The sequence below is a fragment of the Amblyraja radiata genome, chromosome 7, assembly GCF_010909765.2.
Source record: "Amblyraja radiata isolate CabotCenter1 chromosome 7, sAmbRad1.1.pri, whole genome shotgun sequence".
NCBI lineage: Eukaryota > Metazoa > Chordata > Chondrichthyes > Rajiformes > Rajidae > Amblyraja > Amblyraja radiata.
In genome coordinates this window covers 80,076,104-80,100,954 of record NC_045962.1, presented here as the reverse complement: position 1 = coordinate 80,100,954, position 24,851 = coordinate 80,076,104, and the positions used below count along the sequence as shown (strand labels likewise).

Here is a 24,851-nt window from a genome sequence, read left to right as displayed (position 1 = left end):
TCCCAGTTCCTCATCCTCTGAATGAAATTCCAAAGTAGGAAGTCCACCACTGCGCCACCGTGCCGCACTATCCTATCCTCCCGAAAAATCCCATACCTTTATATAGGTATGTTACAATACTTACCTTCAGCGGTGCTGCAATTCTGCCACTGGCCGTGTGCGCGATTTTGGTGCGTTTGAGGGGGGGGGGGGGGGGCGGGGTTAAAACGCGGTTTTATCTGACCTGGTCCTGGATTATATTTTGTTGGAGTGCAAGATGTTGCTAAAGAATCGTTTCGACGGCCGTTCTGTGTGTTTTTATAAAAAAATCGCCCAACAAGGAGTGATTTTAAAATCAGCTTCTGAAGCCGTCAACGCCGACAACGGGGATGGATTTTATGTAGGGGACAGGTAAAAAAAAGTAGTTTATTATTATGTATAAAAGTGTTTCTAAAGATGCATTTAATTCACATTTTAAGTTGCGAAACGGTGATTTTCCCCCCCGTACGAACCGGCAGTGTATTTGCTGCCGATATGGGGGACTAAATCACCGCAACCGCAATGTTCCAATTGATCGCGTTCCAGAAAAACCCACTCGCAAGCTGATTTAAATGGCCATTAATTTACAGGTATTAAACATTAAATTCCTTCCATTTGGCCTATAAACCCATGACAATGAGATTTAAAAATTATGTTATATTGTGAATTCTTGTGTGAATGTTATTTGGACACTTAGGCTATTTAAAAATGTTAATCTATTCTTAAGAAATGGATAGATGTTTAGATCTAGTAATTGAATTTTGTAATTCGTTCCAATTAGGTAACTAATTAATTATATGCTTTAATTTCAAGTCATCTAAGTAAGATTGTTTCATATTTGTTTCAGAATGCTTCAAATAATAATAATCTGAACATTTCTTTCAGTTTTCTTAATTTTTAAGAAAGTTATGGGCTTTTGACTGTTCTCGATCACAGCTTTTGTGTTAAGTCAATGAAAAAGCAATAGGGAACAAAATGCTAACTTCCGAGTATGAAAATGACCATAACTTTTTTAATACTGAAGATATGAAAGTGTATTAGGTGTCAAATTAAACTTATTTTTATGCTTTATCTGATGGGATAAATTACAGACTTGATTTTTAAAATCTCAAAATGTTGTAACATTGTTACTTTATATATTTCTATCTGGTCTATCAGCTCTCAATATTAGGTGGTACAGAGCAAACAATACAAGTTTGTCCATCCTCTCTTTGTAGTTAACATTCTCCTCTTTCCAATCCAGCCAACATCTTGATGGATCTCCTCTCATCTCCAACTACTTTTCATCTACTGATACTGCAAATGGTGCCAGTCAAATGATTAATGGCTATCATAAATCAGTGCATGGAAATTACATTTCACCCTTCATTTAGTGTGCTAAATATTGATTGCTTCAACGCTAATATCTAGTCAGGCACGTTCCCACAAACAGCGGAAACAACGCCTTGTGTAGGAGGGAACTGCCGATGATGGTTTGTACCGCAGACAGACACACAATGCTGGAGTAATTCAGCGGGTCAGGCAGCATCTCTGGAGAAAAGGGAATGTGTGACATTTCAGGTCACTTCTTCAGACCTCTCTGCACCCTTTCCATCTCAATGGCATCCTTCCTACAGCAGGTGAACAATCTACTCAAAATGTAGTCTCACCAATGCCATGTATGACTGCAACATCGCGTCGCAAACGATCTTAGCCCGCTGCATGACTGAAAGCAGAGATAGGAAAGATGTTGTCAAGTTGGAAAGGGTGCAGATTTACCAGGATGTTGCCAGGACTGCAGGGCCTGAGCTATAGGGAGAGGTTGAGCAGGCTAGGAGTCTCTATTCCTTGGGGCGCAGGAGGATGAGGAGCGATATTATAGAGGTGTACAAAATCACGAGAGGATTAGATCGGGTAGACGCCCCCAAAGTCTGTTGCCCAGAGAAGGGTCATTGTGAACCAGAGGACATAGGTTTAAGGTGAGGGGGGAAAGATTTAATAGGAACCCGAGGGGTAACTTTTTAACACAAAGGGTGGTAGGTGTATGGAACGAGGTAGTTGAAGCAGGTACTATTGCAACATTTCAGAACCATTTAGACAGGTACACTGTATATGGTTAGACAATAGACAATAGACAATAGGTGCAGGAGTAGGCCATTTGGCCATTCGAGCCAGCACCGCCATTCAATGTGATCATGGCTGATCATCCCCAATCAGTACCCCGTTCCTGCCTTCTCCCCATATCCCCTGACTCTGCTATTTTTAAGGGCCCTATCTAGCTCTCTCTTGAAAGTATCCAGAGAACCAGCCTCCACCGCCCTCTGAGGCAGAGATTTCCACAGACTCACATCTCTCTGTGAGAAAAAGTGTTTCCTCATCTTCGTTCTAAATGGCTTACCCCTTGTTCTTAAACTGTGGCCCATGGTTCGGGAACATGTTTCCTGCCTCTCGCATGCCCAAACCCTGAAAATCTTATATGCTTCTTCAGAGCTCTCTGGTCTGGTTTTGAGGGATATGGGCCAAATGCAGGGAGGTGGGACAAGTGTAGATGGGATATGTTGGCTGGTGTGGGCAAGTTAGGCTGAAGGGCCTGTTTCCAGGCTGTCAGGCTCTAAGACTCTATTTATCTCGTCCTCTGTGGAGTTGGTCAACGTTGGAATGAAGCAAGTGTTAATGAAAGGACATTCTTGTTCTCCAGGCCTTTCTTGTTTCGTGTTGCATCTCAGTGACCATCTACGTTGCTGCGTTGAAGGCTACTTGTCCAAAGGGATGAGTGCTGCATTCCATGGAGGCTTACATCGATTAACAGCCGCAAGGCCTGTCCGAATGCCTGATTGAAAGGGATACGGCCTCAAAATCCTACGCAAATCTTGTTTCACTCCCTGGAGATTTAATCAGGAGAGTTTGCGACCACTTGACAACTGCTCAATCCGTGACAAAGATGAAATAAAGGTTACGCAAGCGAAAGGACATTTTCGCACAATTGCCTCAATCTCATGTACAGATCTCGCAAAAAGAACACGATACAAGCCGATGGACCTGTGAAGATTAGTTTCCTTTTAATCTGCCGACCCTTTCACCACTCTCACCATATCGTTCAATCCCATTCCTCTACACGCTCGCTTGTTGGGATAGCTTATACTGCCTGCTTTCACATTTTTACCTGACAGTTCAAAACCAATCACAATTATGTTGGGAGTCTGAAGAAGGGTTTCGGCCCGAGACGTTGCCTATTTCCTTCGCTCCATAGATGCTGCTGCACCCATATAACCATATAACAATTACAGCACGGAAACAGGCCATCTCGACCCTTCTAGTCCGTGCCGAACACGTATTCTCCCCTAGTCCCATATACCTGCGCTCAGACCATAACCCTCCATTCCTTTCCCGTCCATATAACTATCCAATTTATTTTTAAATGATAAAAACGAATCTGCCTCCACTACCTTCACTGGAAGCTCATTCCACACAGCCACCACTCTCTGAGTAAAGAAGTTCCCCCTCATGTTACCCCTAAACCTCTGTCCCTTAATTCTCAAGTCATGTCCTCTTGTTTGAATCTTCCCTACTCTCAGTGGGAAAAGCTTATCCACGTCAACTCTGTCTATCCCTCTCATCATTTTAAAGACCTCTATCAAGTCCCCCCTTAGCCTTCTGCGCTCCAAAGAATAAAGCCCTAACTTGTTCAACCTTTCTCTGTAACTTAGTTGCTGAAACCCAGGCAACATTCTAGTAAATCTCCTCTGTACTCTCTCTATTTTGTTGACATCCTTCCTATAATTAGGCGACCAAAATTGTACGCCATACTCCGGAATTGGCCTCACCAATGCCTTGTACAATTTTAACATTACATCCCAACTACACCCGCTGCGTTTCTCCAACATTTTTGATTTTCCAGCATCTGCAGTTCCTTCTTAAACAATGATGTTGTTAGTGGAAATCTTTGCCGAGCTTCCCGTCGCGGTCTCCAACCCTTATTTTACTCTCGTGTAGGAAGGAACTGCAGATGGCGGAGTAACTCAGCGGGATGGGCAGCATCTCTGGAGCGAGGGAATGGGTGACCTTTAGGGTCGAGACCCTTCTTCCCATCGTTTCTTCTCTCCAACAAAGTAAATAATCAGGGCAGCACAGTGGCGCAGCCAGTAAAGTCGCTGCCCCACAGTGCCAGAAACGCGCGGGTTCGATCCCGACTTCTGGTGCTGTCCGTGTGGAGTTTGCACATTCTCCCTGTGACCGCGTGGGTTTCCTACTGGTGCTCCGGCTTCCTCCCTCATCTTGTTCCCGATGTTGGTGAAGTCCAGGACAAGGGGTCACAGTTTAAGGATAAGGGGGAAATCTTTTAGGACCGAGATGAGAAAAACATTTTTCACACAGAGAGTGGTGAATCTCTGGAATTCTCTGCCACAGAAGGTAGATGAGGCCAGTTCATTGGCTATGTTTAAGAGGGAGTTAGATGTGGTCCTTGTGGCTAAAGGTATCAGCGGGTATGGAGAGAAGGCAGGTACAGGATACCGAGTTGGATGATCAGCCATGATCATATTGAATGGTGGTGCAGGCTCGAAGGGCTGAATGGCCTACTCCTGCACCTATTTTCTATGTTTCTATGTTTCTATCTCAAAGATGTGCGTGTAAGAAGGAACTGCCGATGCTGGTTTAAACCAACTACAGACACAAAACGCTGGAGTAACTCAGCGGGACAGGCAGCATCTCTTGAGAGAAGGAATGGGTAACGGTTTGGGGCGAGACTCTTCTTCACACGTGTGGGTTTATAGGACAATCGGCCTCTGTAAATTGCCCCTGGAGTATAAGGAGCGGATGCAAAAGTGGGATAACTGGTGTGAACGGGTGACCAATGGTCAGCGTGGACTAGGTGGGCTGTATCTCGAAAGTAAAAGTAAACTAAATAACGAGACAAGAGATACTGCAGATGCTGGAATCCTGAGCAAAACTCAAAGTGACAGAGCAGGTGAGTGGATCAGACAGCATCGAGGGAGTGAATGAACAGGTGACCTTTCAGGTCCAGAACCTTGGACCGACTGATGGGCCTGTCCCACGTTGGCGACTCTTTAGGCGATTGCCAGGGACTAGTTTTAATGGAATTCACATACAACACCTGGCGATAACCTACGACAGCAAATATTGTCGTCACTGTCGTCGAAAAATTTTGAACATTTTGAATCATTCGCGGCAGTCGCCCAAAAAATCGCCAAAGTGTGACAGACCCATGATTGGTCTGCAAATAAAGTAGGTTAGTAGGTTAATTGGCGCGGAATAAATATTAAATTGTCCCTAGGTCGTGATAATGTGTGGGCGTGGATTCAGTGGGTCGAAGGGCCTTTTTCTTCGGTGTATCTCCTAAGTAAACTAAACTAAACTAGACTAAACTAAGAAGCATAGATACACTCCTTCCCATTGCAACTGACGGGCTGGCCAGGAAGAAATTTAACAGTCGGTCCAGGAGTTTTTTTTTTTTCAGAAAGGCATAGCAGAGATTTATCAAAAGTATTTCTGTACGTTTATGGGGAACTGTCACCAGCAAAGGCAAGGAGTTAAGACTGATGCTTGAAAGAGATCTGCCTGACAGCAGGCATCTAAATGTTTTGCGTTTTAAATTGGAGCTTCACAGAAAGCTGGCATGATGTCAGGAGTCCGAGATGAAGCAGACTCCATCAGAAGATGCACCTGACAGAACTGTCTAGAGCAACCATTTATCTCGGTCGGGGAGCTGGCATTCCTAAAGCTCTTGGCTGCCAGTCACAGACATGGAATATAACTTAGGGATATGCACCATCTGAGGTTGAATTGTCAGGGAGATGACAGTCTGTGGATGGCAGTTTTAAATAATATTTCCTGGAGGAAGAGGTTAGCGATTTAGGCTGACAGCACTGCACCCCCAAGAGCTGTTCCCACTTTTGCACAAAATAAATAACATTAAAGGAAATGTGCCTGATGGTGGAGTGAAAAAGCCATGCGGGAACTATATTAAACAATTAGTTCCGTTTAGTTTTGAGATACAGCATGGAAACAGGCCATTCGGCCCACCGACTCCGCGCCGACCAGCGATCCCCGCACACTGACACACACACTAGGGGCAATTATTTCACAATTTGACCAAGCGGGACTGTCATATGAGGAAAGATTGAAAAGACCAGGCTTGTATTCACTGGAGTTTAGAAGGATGAGGGAGAATCTTATAGAAACACATAAAATTATAAAAGGACTGGACAAGCTAGATGCAGGATAAATGTTCCCAATGTTGGGCGAGTCCAGAACCAGGGGCCACAGTCTTAGAATAAAAGGGAGGCCATTTAGGACTGAGGTGAGAAAAAACGTTTTCACCCACAGAGTTGTGAATTTGTGGAATTCCCTGCCACAGAGGGCAGTGGAGGCCAAATCACTGGATGGATTTAAGAGAGAGTTAGATAGAGCTCTAGGGGCTGGTGGAATCAAGGGATATGGGGAGAAGGCAGGCACGGGTTATTGATTGGGGATGATCAGCCACGATCACAATGAATGGCGGTGCTGGCTCGAAGGGATGAATGGCCTCCCCCTGCACCTATTTTCTATGTTTCTATGTTTCTATTAATTAACCTACAAACCTGTAGGTCTTTGGAGTGTGGATGGATACCGGAGCTGCCGGCGAAAATCCACGCGGTCACGGGGAGAAGGTACAAACTCCATACAAGCAGCACCTGGAGTTAGAGTAGAACCCGGGTCTCTGGCGCTGTGAGGCAGCAACTCTACCATTGCACCACCATGCCGCCCTTGGTTCTAGAATAGTTCCGAAAGTCAAGAGCGAATTGCCAAGGAGGTTTTGATGAGACCTCATTTGCAACAACGCTTGGAGATTTTAGCTTATTTTCCAGAAAAGAGTGGAGTGGGAAAACAGATTCACCAGGCTAGTACTTGCAACGTGAATGTGAGATTTAGTAATACTGGAAGATATGTATCGGAGCTCAGAGGAAGGTTTTTAATGAGACACTGTGAGAGGCTTTATAGTCATATACATTGGGGAAACAGGCCCTTCGGCCCAACTTGCCCATGCTGACCAACATGTCCCACCTTCTCTACACCCACCTGCCTGCATTTGGCCTATATCCCTCTAAACCTGTCCTATCCATGTACCTGTCTAAAGAATCAATAGGTTCATAGGTTCATAAGTTCACTAGTGATAGGAGCAGAATTAGGCCATTTGGCCCATCAAGTCTACTCCGCCATTCAATCATGGCTGATCTATCCCTCCCCAACAACCCCATTCTCCTGCCTTCGCCCCGGAACCTCTGACACCCGTACTAATCAAGAATCTATTTATCTCTGCCTTAAAAATATCCATTGACTTGGCCTCGACAGTCTTCTATAGAAAATAATTCCACAGATTCACCACGTTCTGTTTAAATAAATTCCTCCTCATCTCCTTCCGAAAGGAACATACTTTAGAAACATAGAAAAATAGGTGCAGGAGTAGACCATTCTACCCTTTGAGCCAGCAGCGCCATTCAATATGATCATGGCTGATCATCTAAAAACAGTACCCCATTCCTGCTTTTTCCCCATGTCGCTTGATTCCTTTAGCCCTAAGAACTAAATCTAACTCTCTCTTGAAAATATCCAACAAATTGGCCTCCACTGCCTTCTGTGGTAGATAATTCCACAGATTCACAACTTTCTGGGTGAAGAAGTTTTTCCTCACCTCAGCCCGAAATGGCCTACCCCTTATTCTTAAAATGTAACCCTGGTTCTGGACTCCCCGAACATCGGGAACATTTTTCCTGCATTTAGCCTGTCTAATCCTTTAAGAATTGTATATGTTTCCATAAGATACCCTCTCATCCTTCTAAATTCCAGTGAATACAAGCCCAGTCGACCCATTCTTTCATCATATGTCAGTCCCGCCATCCCGGGAATTAACCTGGTGAACCCATGTTGCACTCCCTCAATAGCAAGAATGTCCTTCCTCAAATTAGGAGACCAAAATTGCATACAATACGCCAGGTGCAGTCTCACCAGGGCCTTGTAAAACTGCAGTCAGAATTCTTTGCTCCTAAAATCCAATTCTCTTGCAATGAAGGCCAACATGCCATTAGCTTTCTTCACTGCCTGCTGTACCAGCATGCTTACTTCAGTGACTGATGTACAAGCACACCCAGTTCTCGTTGCACCTCCCCTTTTCCTAATCTGATACCATTCAAATAATAATCTGCCTTCCTGTTCTTGCCACCAAAGTGGATAATCTCACATTTATCCACATTATACTGCATCTGCCATGCATCTGCCCGCTCACCCAACCTATCCAAGTCACCCTGCAGCCTCACAGCATCCTCATTGCAGCTCACACTGCCACCCAGCTTTGTGTTATCCGCAAATTTGGTGATGTCACATTTAATTCCCTCTCTCAATCGTTAATATATCTTGTAAATAACTAGGGTCCCAGCACTGAGACTTGCGGCACCCCACTAGTCACTGTCTGCCATTCTGAAAAGGACCCGTTAATCCTACTCTTTGCTTCCTGCCTGCCAACCAATTCTGTATCCATGTTCATACCCTACCCCCAATACCATGTGCTCTAATTTTGCACACTAATCTCTTGTGTGGGACCTTGTCAAATGCTTTTTGAAAGTCCAGATACACCACATCCACTGGCTCTCCCTTATCCATTCTACTTGTTACATCCTCAAAAAATTCCAGAAGATTAATCAAGTATGATTTCCCCTTCATAAATCCTTGCTGCTTTCCAAATGCGCTGCTATAATATCTTTAACAATCGACTCAAGCATCTTCCCCACCACTGGTAAGGCTAACTGGTCTATAATTCTCTGTTTTCTCTCTTCCTCATTTCTTAAAAAGTGGGTTTTTAACTACCATTGGCTACCCTCCAGTCCTCTGGCCCTAGACTCTCCCACTGGTGGAAACATCCTCTCCACATCCACTCTATCCAGGCCTTTCACTATTCGGTAAGTTTCAAAAAAGTCTCCCCCTCATCCTTCTATACTCCAGCGAGTGGAGGCCCAATGCAATCAAACGTTCATTGTCTGTGAACCCACTCCTTCCTGGGATCATTCTCGTCCTCACTTTAGTTTCTTGTAAGGTCTTTGGCTATTGAAGGAATCAATGAGTATAGGGCCTGTCCCACGAGCATGCGAATCCATGCGGCAAGCCCGACCTAAAGGGCCGGTCCCACCAGCATGCGCCTGCATGCGGCAAGCGCAACCTAACGTGGTCGCTTGAGCCGTACGGCCTTGCGGGGCCGGTCCCACTTCGATCGCCGGAGCCGTATGGAGTTGTGCGGAGCTGGTCCCGACATCGCGCGGGGCTCCGAAAAACTGACCCTGTTCAAAAATTCCGCGCGGCAACGGCCTGCCGGCCCGCAGCCGCCTCGACGCCGTACGTCACGCGCGAACTTCCCGCGGACTTCGCTCGCACTTCATGTCACTCACTCGACCTCCGCGCGGCTCCCGCTTCTGGTTAGGTCGCGCTTGCCGCATGCAGGCGCATGCTGGTGGGACCGGCCCTTTAGGTCGCGCTTGCCGCATGGAGTCGCATGCCCGTGGGACAGGCCCTTAACACTGAGATCCATTAGCATTGACTTAATCTCATTCAGAATATCACCATACCATTCATCTTTGTCAGCATCGCAGTTACACTGGTACTTGTTGTCCAGGCAACTCTCCTCCATTCCACAAGCACATTTCTGAACTCCCGGCAATGAACCTCCCCAGTAAGTCTGTTTCTCATTGGTCCTCCCAATCCACCAGGTAAATGGGCTCCCACCTGTAAGAAAACATAAAGGGAGCATAAAGTTTATGAAGTTTATGAATGAATTAATGTTTATTGGCCAAGTATGTTCACATACAAGGAATTTGCTTTGGTGCTCCGCCCGCAAGTGACAATATAACATAGAGTGTCAATTAAGAATGACACATAAACATTAAACGTTAATAATAAAACATTATTGATTAAACATGTGAATTAAATAAAATACCTGAGCAAAAGGAGGCTACAGATTTTTGGTTGTTGAGTAGAGCTGCTACTCGTGGAAAAAAGTTGTTTTTATGTCTGGCTGTGGCAGCTTTGACAGTCCGGAGTCGCCTTCCAGAGGGAAGTGATTCAAAGAGTTTGTAGCCAGGGTGAGAGCGGTCAGATCCTACCCGCTCGCTTCCTGGCCCTTGCAGTGTACAGTTCATCAATGGAGGAAAGGTTGCAGCCAGCAACCTTCTCAGCTGATCGGACGATTCGCTGCAGCCTCCGGGTGTCGTGCTTGGTGGCTGAGCCAAACCAGACCCTGATGGAGAAGGCGAGGACCGAATATACGATGACCGTATAGAATTGGACCACCATTGCCTGTGGCAGATTGTGTTTCATCTGCTGCCGCAGAAGTACAATTATGTTCATTAGTTGTAGGTGCAGGATTAAGCCATTTGGACCATCAAGTCTACTCCGCCATTCAATCATGGCCGATCTATCTTTCCCTTCTCAATACCATTCTCCTGCCTTTTCCCCATAACCCCTTCCACCCTTACTAACCAAGTATTTGTCAATCTCTGCCTTCCAAATATCTATTGAGGGCCTCCACAGCCATCTGTGGCAATGAATTCCACTGCTTCACCACCCACTGGCTAAAGAAATTCCTCCTCTTCTCCTTTCTAAAGGTACACCCTTTAATTTTGAGGCTGTGGCCTCTGTTACTAGACTCTCCCACTAATGGAAACATCCTCTCCACATCCACTCTATCCAGACCTATTACTGTTCGTTAGCATCAATTCAATTGAATTGGCTTGAATTTTGCAAGGTTGAAACAAGTCTTCAGACTTTAGAGATACAGCATGGAAACAGGCCCTTCGGCCCACTGAGTCCCTGCCGACAACCTATCACCCTATACACTAACACTCTCTAAAGGGACTGTCCCACCATACGAGTTTACCCAAGAGCTCTCACGAGTTTAAAAAAAATCAAACTCGTGGTAAGTACGTAGAATGTACGTAGCGGGTACGTCGGAGCTCGGGACGTCTCTGAGAGGCTCATAATGCTAACGGCAGGTACTCGGGAAACGCGGTAAGCTCGTGAAGTATTTTCAACATGGTGAAAAATGGTCCACGAGAGCCCCGAGTACCTACGAGTGGCTATTACCGTAATTCTCCGAGTTCGAATCAGGGGAAACTCGGGAGAACTCTTGAATTACCTCGTACTGTGGGACAGGCCCTTTACTATCAGACAAGGGACAATTTAACAAAGCCAATTAACCTACATACCTGTACTTTTTTGGACTGTGAGAGGAAACTGGAGCACCAGGAGGAAACCCATACAGGACACCGGGATAATGTACAAACTCTGTACAGACAGCACCCGTAGTCAGGACCAAACCCGGGTCTCTGGCGCTGTAAGGCAGCAACTCTACCATGCCGCCCTGTCGAGTCAAAGAGTCATAAATCAATGTGGCAGGGGAATATTCTCTTCAGCCCATCAGGTCCATACTGACCAGTGCCCACCCACTTACACTCCCCTACATAAATACCATATTGGATATAAATTGTGGTAGGCACTGTCACAAATTTCTGGCAACTTTATTCTGGCAAGATGTTGGAGGTACTCAGCAGGTCAAGCAGCATCTATGGAGGGAACCGGCATATGATGCTTCATTTCGGAAGACTCAAAAGTAACACACCGAAAATCTGAAACAAAATCAGAAGTTCACAGAAAAATGCTCCACAAATCAAACCTCATTGTTTGGTTTAGTTTGGTTTAGTTTAGTTTAGAGATACAGCGAGGAAACTGGCCCTTCGGCCCATCGAGTCAGTGCTGACCAGCGATCCCCGTATGCTAGTGCTATCCTGCACACTAGGGACAATTTATCACTTTACCAAAGCCAATTAACCTACAAATCTGTATGCCTTTGGCGTGTGGGAGGAAACCGGAGCACCCGGGGAAACCCCAGGGAGAACGTACAAACTCAGTACAGACAAGCTACCGTAGTCAGGATCGAACCCGGGTCTCTGGCGCTGTGAGGCAGCAACTCTGCCGCTGCGCCATTGATGGAGAACGATTGCGAGAAACTCTAGAAACGAGACACTGGCCAACGTTACTTTCTCTCTGGAGTCGACGGACCCAGACTTGCTGATGATTTTCAGCTTCCTCAGTCATTGGAGAAAGTTGCCCGTAGCGCGGATAAGGATTACGTTGTTAAAGGAAAGACATCGTTAGTCATTTTTCTTTCTTGTGTCCAAAGTGAAGTTTTGCCCCATGAGCAAGCTGCTAATGGCGTGCCATCATGAATTTCCTTCACGCATAAAATGCGCAGCCACTATTTCATTTTACAGCCAATTACAAAAAACTGGAACACTGCCAGACAGCGGCAGAGAGAAATAAAAAATACCGTTGTCGTGTGATCTCTTGGTCACGTCAACGACACAGAGATGCGAGTGTTTAAAACATTATTTTTTGACCGGTTAATTTTATTAATATTTGCCACCGTATTTCACGGTGCTACCTGATATTATAAATAATTAACACATATCATCTATGATCAGTCAGAAACAATCATTTCCATTCTCTCAAGAGGCTCTTTAATTATACAGAACGTACAGTGCAGAAACAGGGCCTACAGCTCATTAAGTCCATGCCAGTGATTATTGTTTTCCCCAAAGCTTATTTTTTGCCATCTTCACTCACTGTCATCGCAACTTTCGATTGCTTTATAGCTTTTGCGTTTTGCTTTGAAGGTTTTTACGCCGTTTCGCCCCCAGCCACGGTGGACCCAAAATGCTGGAGGGAACTCATCGGGACGGGCAGCGTCCCTGGAGAGAAGGAAAGGGGTGACGTTTCGAGTCGAGACCCCTTCTTCGGACTGAGAGTCAGGGGGAGAGGGAGACATAGAAACATAGAAACATAGAAAATAGGTACAGGAGTAGGCCATTCGGCCCTTCGAGCCTGCACCGCCATTCAATATGATCATTGCTGATCATCCAACTCAGTATCCCGTACCTGCCTTCTCTCCATACGCCCCTGATCCCTTTAGCCACAAGGGCCACATCTAACTCCCTCTTAACTATAGCCAATGAACTGGCCTCAACTATCTTCTGTGGCAGAGAGTTCCAGAGATTCACCACTCTCTGTGTGAAAAATGTTTTTCTCATCTCGGTCCTAAAGGATTTCCCCTCTATCCTTAAGCTGTGACCCCCTTGTTCTGGACTTCCCCAACATCGGGAACAATCTTCCTGCATCTAGCCTGTCCAACCCCTTAAGAGACGAGAGATATGTGGAAGGGTAAGGTGTGAAAAAGACGGGTCAAAGCAGACCGCGATCAAGGAAAATGGAGGAATGGATCTTTGTTAGCTGGCGACAGACACAAAATGCTGGAGTAACTCAGCGGGACAGGCAGCATCTCTGGAGACAAGGAGTGGGTGACGTTTTGGGTCAAGACCCTTCTTCAGACGGAGCGTCAGGGGAGAGGGAGACGCAGACATAAGGAGGTGTAAGGGGTGAAAACGAGACATCAAAGGGAGACACGGTTCAAGGAAAATGGAGGATGTCACCCATTCCTTCTCTCCAGAATGCTGCCCAGTCCCGTTGAGTTACTTCAGTTTTTTGTCCCTATCTTCGGTTTAAAGCAGCATCTACAGTTCCTTCTTACACATCACATTGTTAGCTGAGTGTCTGTTTCCACTCTGTATCTCTAAAAAAAAAACAATAATAATTAATTTCGAATAAATCTCTCCCTAGTGGATAACGGACTGGAGAAACAAAACACAGCAAATGTACTTAGATCAGCGATTTCTTTGGCCTCGGCTTGTAGATGTCTTGATGTCGATTTGAGAGCACTCCTGAAAGAGTGATAGTTTATGTATTGTGTGTTTGGTCTTCCTTGTGATAATAGTTTTTCTTTGATATTTTCCCCTGCAGGCTGTTCTTGTAATGAAACAGCAGATGCTTGTTGAAAGGAGGGACATTTTCTTCTGCACAACAGTCTAGTTTAGAGATGCAGCGTGGAAACAGGCCCTTCGGCCCACCGCGTCCGCACCAACCAGCGATCCCTGCACATTAACACTGTCCTACACACACACTAGGGGCAATCTACACATTACCTGTACGTCTTTGGAGTGTGGGAGGAAACCGAAGATCTCGGAGAAAACCCACGCAGGTCACAGGGAGAACGTACAAACTCCGTACAGACAGCACCCGTAGTCGGGATCGAACCCGGGTCTCCGGCGCTGCATGTGCTGTAAGGCAGCAACTCTACCGCTGTGCCACCATGGCCGTTTGTCTGTGGGAGCTTGCTGTTCCTTTATCACAAGTGATGGGAGCAGAAATGGGCCATTCGGCCCATCAACCTACTCCACCACTCAACCGTGGCTGATCTATCTCTCCCTCCTAACCCCATTCGCCCCATAACCCCTGACACCCATACTAATCAAGAATCTATTTATCCATAAAGGATTCAGCGAAACCTCTTCATCTCGAGGTTGGTTTAAATATAGAGCATGCAACCAAATGTTGTTTGAGAGACTAGTAACAGGTGGATTACAGAGAAAATTAGATAAATACGTGGAGAAAGGAATCAAAGGCTCATGTTCATGTTCATAAGTTATAGGAACAGAATTTGGCCATTTGGCTCCTCAGGTCTACTCTGCCGTTCAATCATGGCTAATCTACCTTCCCCTCCCAACCCCATTCTCCTACCTCCTCCACATAAACCCTGACACCCGTACTAATCAAGAATCTACCTATCCCTGCCTTAAGAATATCCATTGACTTGGCTTCCACAGCCTCCTGTGGCAATGAGTTCCACAGATTCACCATCCTGAGGTATTCAAGATCTAGTTGGTTGCTGGAAGAAGTTGCTTTTAAACCTGGTGGTCTCTCCATTCTCTGCATATCCAGGTGCCTCTCAAAATAGCCTCTTAAATGCCACTATCGTCTAAATTCATGTTCATAATGTTCTAGTAACAGAATTAGGCCATTCGGCCTATCAAGTCTACTCCGTCATTCAATCATGGCTGATCTATCTTCCCCTCTCAACCCCATTCTCCTGCCTTCTCCCAGCAACCCCTGACACCTGTTCTAATCAAGAATCTACCTCTCTACCATAAAAATATCCATTGCCTTCACAGCCTTCTGTGGCAATGAATTCCATAGATTCGCCACCCTCTGACTAAATAAATCCCTCCTCATCTCTTTCCGAAAGGAACATCCTTTTATTTTGAGCCTCTGGCCTCTATCCAAGATCACCCACTAGTGGAAACATCCTCCCCACATCCACTTCATCCACTGGCCAATAGTTATTCTTCAACCGACACCTCAAAGATAAATGATTTGGTCATCATCAAATAATTTTGTCAAACTCTGTTATATATAAACTGGCTTCTGAATTTCCCATGTATAATATAATGAAGAAGGGTCTCGACCAGAAACATCATCCATTCCTTCTCTCCTGAGTTGCTGCCTGTCCCGCTGTTACTCCAGCATTTTGTGTCTATAATGAGGGATGGGCTGTAAAAAGTGTCATTACTAGAAAGGCCCACTTCTTACAAAGGAATAATGTTTAAAAAGCTGCACTTAAAAGATGCTTATTTGTGTGGAAAGGACTTTGGATCATAAAAATTTGAAAGGCATTTTATAAATGCATGTCTTCAATTTACATATAGAAATATTTCAGTGCTAAGCATATCCAAATTAACAAACCAGTAGTTTAGTTTTAATTTAGTTTAGTTTAGTTTAGTTTAGAGATACGGCGCGGAAACAGGCCCTTTCTTCCCATGAGTCCGCACCGACCAGCGATCCCCGCACATTAACACCGCCCTACACACAAAAAGGACAATTTATATTTATACCAAGCCAATTAACCTAAAAACCTGTACGTCTTTTGAGTGTGGGAAGAAACCGAAGATCTCAGAGAAAACCCACGCAGGTCACGGGGAGAACGAACAAACTCCATACAGATAGCACCGGTAGTCGGGATCGAACCCGGGTCTCTGGCACTGTAAGGCAGCAACTCTACCGCTGCACCACCGTGCCACCCCGCTGCGCTACCCTTGCCGTCGTTTACTTTAAATTTATTTTTGGAGTAATTTGATCATTTAACGGACTTTATGATTTTAAAATAATCAAAATTTTTAACCAGTATAAAATAAATGAATAGCTGGAATAACTGAAGCATATTATATCCTGGAAGCTCAACGCTACAAATCGAATTAGAAATGGTTCTGGGATGTGTTTAGCTGGAGATAACTGCGTACAGCATTCTGAATACAAATGCACACACTTGCGATGCCAAAACAATGAGATATTTGCATGGATTAATTCCATTCAGAAGTGAATGTCAAGTACTGCGTTTGATGTAATGGGATTTTTCTCTTGTTAATCATCTGGCTTTTATGTTTGGGATGGTGATCATAAAATTGTTATCTTTATTGAGGAATTTCCAAAAGGATTTCCATCGGTAGTCCGGAGAGCAGATTAACTGGAAAGGGAAAATAATTCTGCTAATCAGCAGCCGAGCAAAGTCTTCCTAGTCCCTGGGGGTCTGGTGGTACAGTGGTTAACTAACTAGACTTGCAGCGAGAGCTTTGAATCATTGATCCGACACAAGAGTTTAAATCCCACCAAGGCAGCTGCTAAATTTAAATTTGTAATTAAATAAATATGGATTTTCCTCAAAACCCATCTCACTGGTGGTGACTACGAGATGCTTGAATTATTGTTAAAACTCTTCGCTTTGCCAAGCTCCTTTGGAGAGTCTAACAGAACGTGCAGCTCCAGCCCCACTAATGTAGCAATGTTACAAAATTTTGAGATTTAAAAATTAAGTCTGCAATTTATCCCATCAGATAAAGCATAAAAAGAAGTTTAATTTGACACCTAATTCACTTTCATATCTTCAGTATTAAAAATGTTATGGCCATTTTCATACTCGGAAATTAGCATCTTGTTCCCTATTGCTTTTCCATTGGCTGAACTCAAAAGCTGTGATCAAGAACAGTTAAAAGCCCATAACTTTCTTAAAATTTAGGAGAACTGAATGAAATTTTCAGTTATTATAGATTGAAGCATTCTGAAACAAATATGAAACAATCTTACTTGGATGACCTGAAATTAAAGCATATAATTAGTTAGTTACCTGATTGTAGCAAATTACAAAATTCAATTACTAGATCTAAACATCTATCAATTTCTTAAGAAAAGGTTAACATTTTTAAATAGCCTAAGTGTCCAAATAACATTCACACAAGAATCCACAATATAACATGATTTTAAAATCTCATTGTCATGAATTTATAGGCCAAATGGAAGGAATGTAGTGTTTAATTCCTGTAAATTAATGGCCATTTAAATCATCTTGCGAGTGGAATTTTGTGGAACGCGATCGTTTGGAACGTTGCGGTTGTGGTGAATTTAAACCCCATATCGGCAGGAAAAATACTGCCGGTTCGTATGGGTCCTAACTCACCTTTTCGCAACGTAATATTTTGATTAAAGGCATCCTAAGAAGCATATAAACGTGTAATATGTAAAATAAACGGCTTTCCTTAGAATAGAATAGCCTTTTATTTGTCATCCAGACCGAAGTCTGAACGAAATTTAAGCAGTCATACATATAATACAATACAATAAAAAACAACAATAAACACATATTAACATCCACCACAGTGAGTCCACCCAACATCTCCTCACTGTGATGGAGGCAAAAGTCTTAGGGCTGCAGTCTCTTCCCTCCTCTTCTCCTTCTGCGCTGAGGCGATACCCCCCGGGCGATGTTAAAACCTGTCCTGCGGCTCAAACGCCGCGGCCCGGGGTAGTCGAAGCTGCCGCTCACCAGACCTGCTGACGCAGCCGCTGACCCGCGGCCGAACCCCCGGTCTCAGGCCACCGCCACCAGAACTGCCGTCCCAGCCCCCGGAGCATCGTTCCAGCCCCGAGCCGGATCGCCCTCACGTGAGTACTGCCACCGTCTCAGCCTCGCGCCAGGCCGCCGCTCCTCCCTCGCGCCAGGCCGCCCCGACCGGGCACCGCTCCTCCCTCAGGCTGGGCCGCCCCGACTGGGCGCCGCTCCTCCCTCAGGCTGGGAACGCCGTACCTCCCCGAGCTCGGCTACTCCGACGGGAGCACCGTTCCTTCCTCGGGCCGGCCGTCACAGCCCCTCACGAAAGCCCTGTTCCAGCCCCGAGCCGGGCCGTCCTCACGGGAGCGAGCTCAGTGCGAGTCCTGGCGGGCTCTGCCTCCTGAGCCTCGAGGTCGCCAGCTCCGCCATTAGGCCTCAGCGCAGACGGAGGCAGAGAAGGGGAATACGACAAAAAAGTCGCATTCCCCCGCAGGGAGAGACAGCAAGCCCCGTTTCAACCCCCCCCCCCCCCAAAACACAAACTAAAAACCAAAACTAGACTAACCAAAACGAAAATAAACAACCCAAAAAACACAAAACAAACAGGACTGCCGGAGAGCCGCTGCAGCCAGAGCCGCGCCGCCACTTTACCTATCCCGTACGTGAAATCCGTCCCCGTTGTCGGTGTTGACGGCTTTAGAAGTTGATTTTTAAATTACTCCTGCTATTAAAATATCCAGTGCAGTTTAAAAAAAACTTAATAAAACCTTCAGCATCTAAACAGCCTGACAAAAATCGATTTCAACAGGCTGGGAAAAAACGGCATTTTAAACCCGCCACCTCTCAAAGGTGCCAAAGTCACGCATACGGGCAGTGACAGAACTGCAGCGCCGTTGAAGGTAAGTTTTGTAACATACCTAACTAATGGGGTCAGTTTAGACTTTGGACGTACAGGATTTGTAGACTAATTGGCTCCGTAAAATTGTGAATTGTCTCTGATCTGTGTAGGACAGTGTTAGTGTGTGGGGATCGCTGGTATGAGTGGGCAGAAAAGCCTGTTTCCCAGTTGCATCTCTAAGGTCAGGTCGGGGGGAGTTCCCCCCGCCACGGGTACCATGTAATCCCGTGCCACCTGCTCCATTGTCGGATAGTCAGCGACTTAACCGTCTTCCCCACCTGGTTTTCCAGGTGAGGAGGGGGCTGTGGACCCCCAACAGGACCAAAAACAAGACCCGTCAAAGGGCGGATGAGCTTCTAGCGAGCCAACGGCCATCCACACTTCAGTAGAAGTTGTGATCACTGTCGTACACGGCATTGTAATGAATGATGACAAAGCACACACACCAAAATCCTATACTTCCAGTGGCGGACGTCCGCAGGAACTGGAGGACAGAGACGTGTGGTGCGTCCGTCACCGTTCCCGTTGGAAACCAGCACCACTGCGTCGCCAATGTTTTCAACGATGATAAATGAATGAATGAATCTCTAAACCAAGCTAAACTTTAGAGACACGGCGTGGAAACAGGCCCTTCGGCCCACCGAGTCTGCGCCAACCAGCGATCACCCCGTACACACCATCTTACACACTAGGGACAATTTATAATTTACCGATTTGCCAATTAAACATATAAACCTGCACGTTTTTGTAGTGTGGGTGGAAACCAGAGCACCTGGAGAAAACCTACGTGGTCACAGGGAAAACATATAAACTCCGTACAGACAGCACCCATAGTCAGGATCGAACCCACGTCTATGGCGCTGCAAGGCCGCAACTCTACCACTGCACCACCATGCTGGCCTGACAGTTGTGAACGGTCTCCCCAATTAAAGGGCAATTGAATGGACATTCTAGGAACTAATAAATAACAGAGAAAAGGATAAACAGTCCTTCCTCAATTTTTTAGGGAAGTACTAATAACTGGACAATTCTGTCCTTTGCTTCACCCCTCACGTTAGTGAAGGTCAGGGTGGCCCTCCCTAACAACAGGGAAATGTGGTGAATATGTTTCTCCTTGATTTTGACTTATGGTCTAGGGGAGGCACGTTGGCACGTTGGCGCAGCGGTAGAGTCGCTACCTCACAGCGCCAGAGACACGGGTTCGATCCTGACTACGGGTGCTGCCTGTACGGAGTTTGTATGTTCTCCCCGTGACCTGCGTGGGTTTTCTCTGGGTACTCTGGTTTCCTCCCGCATTCCAAATTTGTGCAGGTTTGTAGAATAATTGACTTCTGTCAAATGTCCCTGGTGTGTAGGATAGACCTAGTGTACGGGAGATCGCTAGTTGGCACGGAATCGAGGTTAGTTTATTGAGTTTAGTTTGAGTTTAGTTCATGTGTGCTGAGGTACAGTGAAAAGCTTTTGTTGCGTGCTATCCAGTCAGCGGAAAAGCAACTCATGATTACAATCGAGCTGTCCACAGTGTACGGATACATGGTGAGGGGAATAACGTGAATAGCGTTTAGTGCAATATAAAGCCAGTAAAGTCCAATCAAAGATAAGTCGAAGGGCCTTTACCATGCTGTATCTCTAAAATTAATTTAAAAAATTTGATTTTGGTTTCATACTTCTAGATTTTGTTTGTAGCACTGTTGATTTATATTCATTTTCGGGATCTGTATGTCTCTTGCATATCCACACTTATTGTTCACCATGGCATGAACCAAATCTTGCTCTCACCACAATTTGGCAAATACCCCTTTAATGCAGCTGCCCTGCGAAGAACCACTTTAATGGATCTCAAAGAATTTTACTCTCCTCACCTTGTTGGCCTGAACTGTTATAGAGCTCACAAGTTCACAAGTTCACAAGTCGTAGGAGTAGAATTAGGCCATTCGGCCCATTGAGTCTACTCTGCCATTCAATCATGGCTGGTCTCTGCATCCTATTCCGATTCTCCTGCCTTCTCCCCATAACCCTTGCCACCCATGCTAATCAAGAACTTGTCTATCTCTGCCTTAAAAATATCCACTGACTTGGCAATGAGTTCCACAGATTAACTACCCTCTGACTAAAGAACTTCCTCCTCAACTCCTTTATAAAAGAGTGCCCTTTAATTCTGAGGCCATGACCCCTGGTCCTAGACTCTCCCACCAGTGGAAACATCCTTTCCACATCCACTCTATCTATGCCTTTCATTAGTATGGACGTTTCAATGAGGTCCCCCCTCAACGTTCTAAACACCAGCGAGTAGAGACCCAGTGCTGTCGTGCGCTCATCATATGCTAACCCACTCATTCCTGGAATCATTCTTGTAAACCTCATCTGGACCCTCTCCAGATACAACAAATCCTTCCTTAGATATGGGGCCCAAATTTGCTCAAAGTACTCCACATGTGGCCCGACCAGTGCCTTATAGAGACATATAGCATGGAAACAGACCCTTTGGGCAATGAAGTGTGCACCAACTATGAAACACACGAGTGATAGGATCTTGATTATGAAAGGCATCATAGGTTATGGGGAGAAGGCAGGAGAATGGGGTTGAGAGGATTAATTAGATCAGCCATGATTGAATGGTGGAGTAGACCCGATGGGCTGAATGGCCTAATTCTGCTCCTATGTCTCATGGTCGACACATTGACACAACTCCGATATTGGCAACAACTCATTACTACATGAGGAGTAATTTACAGTGGTCAATTAATCTAATGATTGCAATTCTTTGTTGTTTTTTATCTCAATAAGGAGCCAATTAGATTTGTAAATTGGACATGGAGCTGCATTATTTATGAAGAAGAGGGAACAAATAGGTTATGACAGACAATCAGTCTAATATTAGTCGTGGAGAAGCCACTGTAATCTATCATCAGGGACATAAATGCGCACTTGAGAATGCATTCATTTATCAACAAGATTAAGCATAGCTTTGTGAAGCTAATGTCGCGTCTGACTAACTTGGTTGGATTTTTTAACTTTGTGTTAGGAACATGTCGGCTGTGTTGAGGTCTGCAAGACCTCATTTTTAGCAGAAATTAGGAGACATTTTTAGCAGAAATTAGTGAAAGGCTTGGATAGAGTGGATGTGGAGAGGATGTTTCCACTAGTGGGAGAGTCGAGGACCAGAGTTCACAGCCTCAGAATTAAAGGATGTTCCTTTGAGAAGGAGATGAGGAGGAATGTTTTTAGTCAGAGGGTGGAGAATCTGTGGAATTCTTTGCCACAGAAGACTGTGGAGGCCAAGTCAGTGGGTATTTTTAAGGCAGAGATAGATAGATTCTTGATTTGGAAGGGTGTCAGGAGTTATGGGGAGAAGGCAGGAGAATGGGGTTTGGAGGGAGAGATAGATCAGCCATGACTGAATGGCGGAGTGGACTTGATGGCCTAATTCTGCCCCGGTGAACTTATGGAGCATTCACAACTGCACACCACACTCCTACTGCTGCCTAACCAAAGCTTTTATAATGTTCCAATGTGACTTCCTGACTCTTAAACTCAATGCATTTACCCAACCCCCCCCCCCCCTGTATGCAGTCAATTTCAAGGAGCTGTGGACTAGGACACCAAGATCCCTCTCAAAAACGCATTAAAAAGTACACGCAACCCCTTGTCGGCAGCCAGCAGTGAAATTGATTGCGTTACTCCAAAAATACTAGCATGTACGTCAGGCGTTAAGAATAAAGGAAGAGACGAGTTATTTCAAAGCGCATATATCAACCATGTGTAAAGTGTGAGGTGCCTGTACGTATGCACACATATATCTACTCCCGACATGGATACGCTCACACACACAAACACACACGCCCAGCAGGCCAGGTGCCATCTCTGCAGAAAGAGCAGCATCAGTGCCGCATGTGAAAAAATCTTCTATCGGACGTCAGGGCAGATGATGAAAAGCGGTAGGTTGTAAGAAGATTTTTGAAAGAGGAAAGGAAGGTGGTCAGAGATGATAAGGACATTCCTACGCTTAGGGACTGAGCAACTTCAGGCAAGATTGCCAAAAGCGGATTGATTAATATGTAGACAATGATAAATTCAAGGGGCATTGAAGAATTAGTAACACAAAGTAGAGATCTCAGGGGGGTAACAGGTTGGCGATGTTAGAGCTAGAGGCAAGACTTTGGAGAAATATTTTGAAATTGAAATGAGATTGTACTGGGACTTAATGTGGGTCAAGAAGCACAAAGGCAATGGATTTGTTACAGAGGAATTGTAATTACAATCAGATTCATGGAAGCAGGTGCATCTTTTACCACACACACCTTTTATTTGAGTTCCATCCCAATTTTGCATGTCTTATATCCAAGCAAATATCGGGCTGCTCCGTGGATTGTCACCTTGTCGCGGTGGAGAAGCTTGTGTGGTCCTGAGATCCTGAGAGCGATGCCGTCTGGAGCTATGCACCTGGTAGGGTCACCCATGGCGGTACTGTCGAGAGGGAGGTCTATGACAAAGAGCAATCCAACCAAGACCTCAACGGTGGAACAGGCGGAGGACGATGGCTGACCTCAGTGGAGCGTCACAACGGCTGGGAAGGCGGATGAAGGCTGCAGCAGAAAAGGGTCTCCGGTCGTCTTGGACTCCATGCCACTGGATCCTGACCCAGATCTGACAAGGAACATGTGGTGGCTGTTTGTGGACCAGTGTCCCCCACGTTAAACAAAGTCATGCACCAGCGTCCTCCAACCACGGAGATTCCCATGGTCACCCGAAGGGGTCCCAAGTTCGGGCGGCACAGTGGCGCAGGGGTAGATTTGTTGCCTTACACTGTAAGTTACAGGACCTACAGCGCCAGAGACCCGGGTTCGATCCCGGCTGCGGGTGCTTGTCTGTGCGGAGTTTGTACGTCCTCCCCGTGACCCAACTGGGCTTTCTCCGAGAACATGGCTTTCCTCCCACGCTCCAAAGACGTGCAAGTTTGTAGGTTAATTGGATCAGTATAAATGTTAAAAAAATTGTCCCTAGTCTGTGTAGGGTAGTGTTAACGTGTGGGGATTGCTGGTTGGTGCGGACTCGGGGCGGGACAAAGGGCCTGTTTCCGCCCTGTACCACTCAATTAAACTAAGTCCTGAACAAGGGGTCACAGTTTAAGGATAACAGGGAAGTCTTTTAGGACCAAGATGAGAAAATCATTTTTTACACAGAGAGTGGTGAATCTGTGGAATTCTCTGCCACAGAATGTAGTTGAGGCCAGTTCATTGGCTATATTTAAGAGGGAGTTAGATGTGGCCCTTGTGGCTAAAGGGATCAGGGGTTATGGAGAAAAGGCAGGGATGGGATACTGAGGATGATCAGCCATGATCATATCGAATGGCGGTGCAGGCTCGAAGGGCCGAATGGCCTACTCCTGCACCTATTTTCTATGTTTCTATGTTTCTATGTAAACCAAACAAAGGAAATGCAGCAATAACACAAAAAAAGCAGCAATTTTTTTTAAAGTAATCGCAGCGAGGTGCAGAGGGTCGACTGTGGGGAACAGAGGTGGACGAGAGAGGAGAGGGACGTTGGCTCCCTGATCGGTCCACATGGGACCAAGGGAAGGCGATGGCTGGAGGCCCTGTCACAGCCTGGGGCTCACCTGGATCAGGCACCACTCACAACAACTGGAGCGTGAACTGGACTTTGAAAATGGAAGCCAAACATGGCGCCTCTTGCATGAGGTCTCAGAGGACTATTTCTGAACATTTGGCTACAAAATGCTCACCTCCAGATTCATGGACAGTTGCTGCCCAACTGTTATCAGGCAACTGAACCATCCTACTACAACTGGAGAGCAGTCCTGAACTACTATCTACCTCATTGGGGACCCTTGGACTACCTTAGATTGGACTTTACTGGCTTTATCTTGCACTAAACGTTACTTTATTCCCTTTACTGTGTATCTATACACGGTGAATGGCTCGATTTGAGGAAAGATTGAAAAGACTAGGCTTGCATTCACTGGAGTTTAGAAGGATGATGGGGAATCTTATAGAAACATATAAAATTATAAAAGGACTGGACAAGCTAGACGCAGGAAAAATGCTCCCAATGTTGGGCGCGTCCAGAACCAGGGGCCACAGTCTTAGAATAAAGGGGAGGCCATTTAAGACTGAGGTGAGAACATTT

At 45.6% G+C, this 24,851-nt stretch overlaps 1 protein-coding gene across 1 annotated transcript in view; it reads right to left on the bottom strand.

Annotated features, from left to right (window-relative positions):
• Positions 1 to 24,851, bottom strand: part of LOC116975561 (contactin-associated protein-like 5) — a 1,077,365-nt gene that overhangs the window by 237,199 nt on the left and 815,315 nt on the right. Inside the window, exon 14 of the mRNA XM_033024848.1 lies at positions 9,609 to 9,765. Coding sequence (XP_032880739.1) covers positions 9,609 to 9,765 — 157 coding nt within the window. The remainder of the gene's footprint in view (positions 1 to 9,608; positions 9,766 to 24,851) is intronic.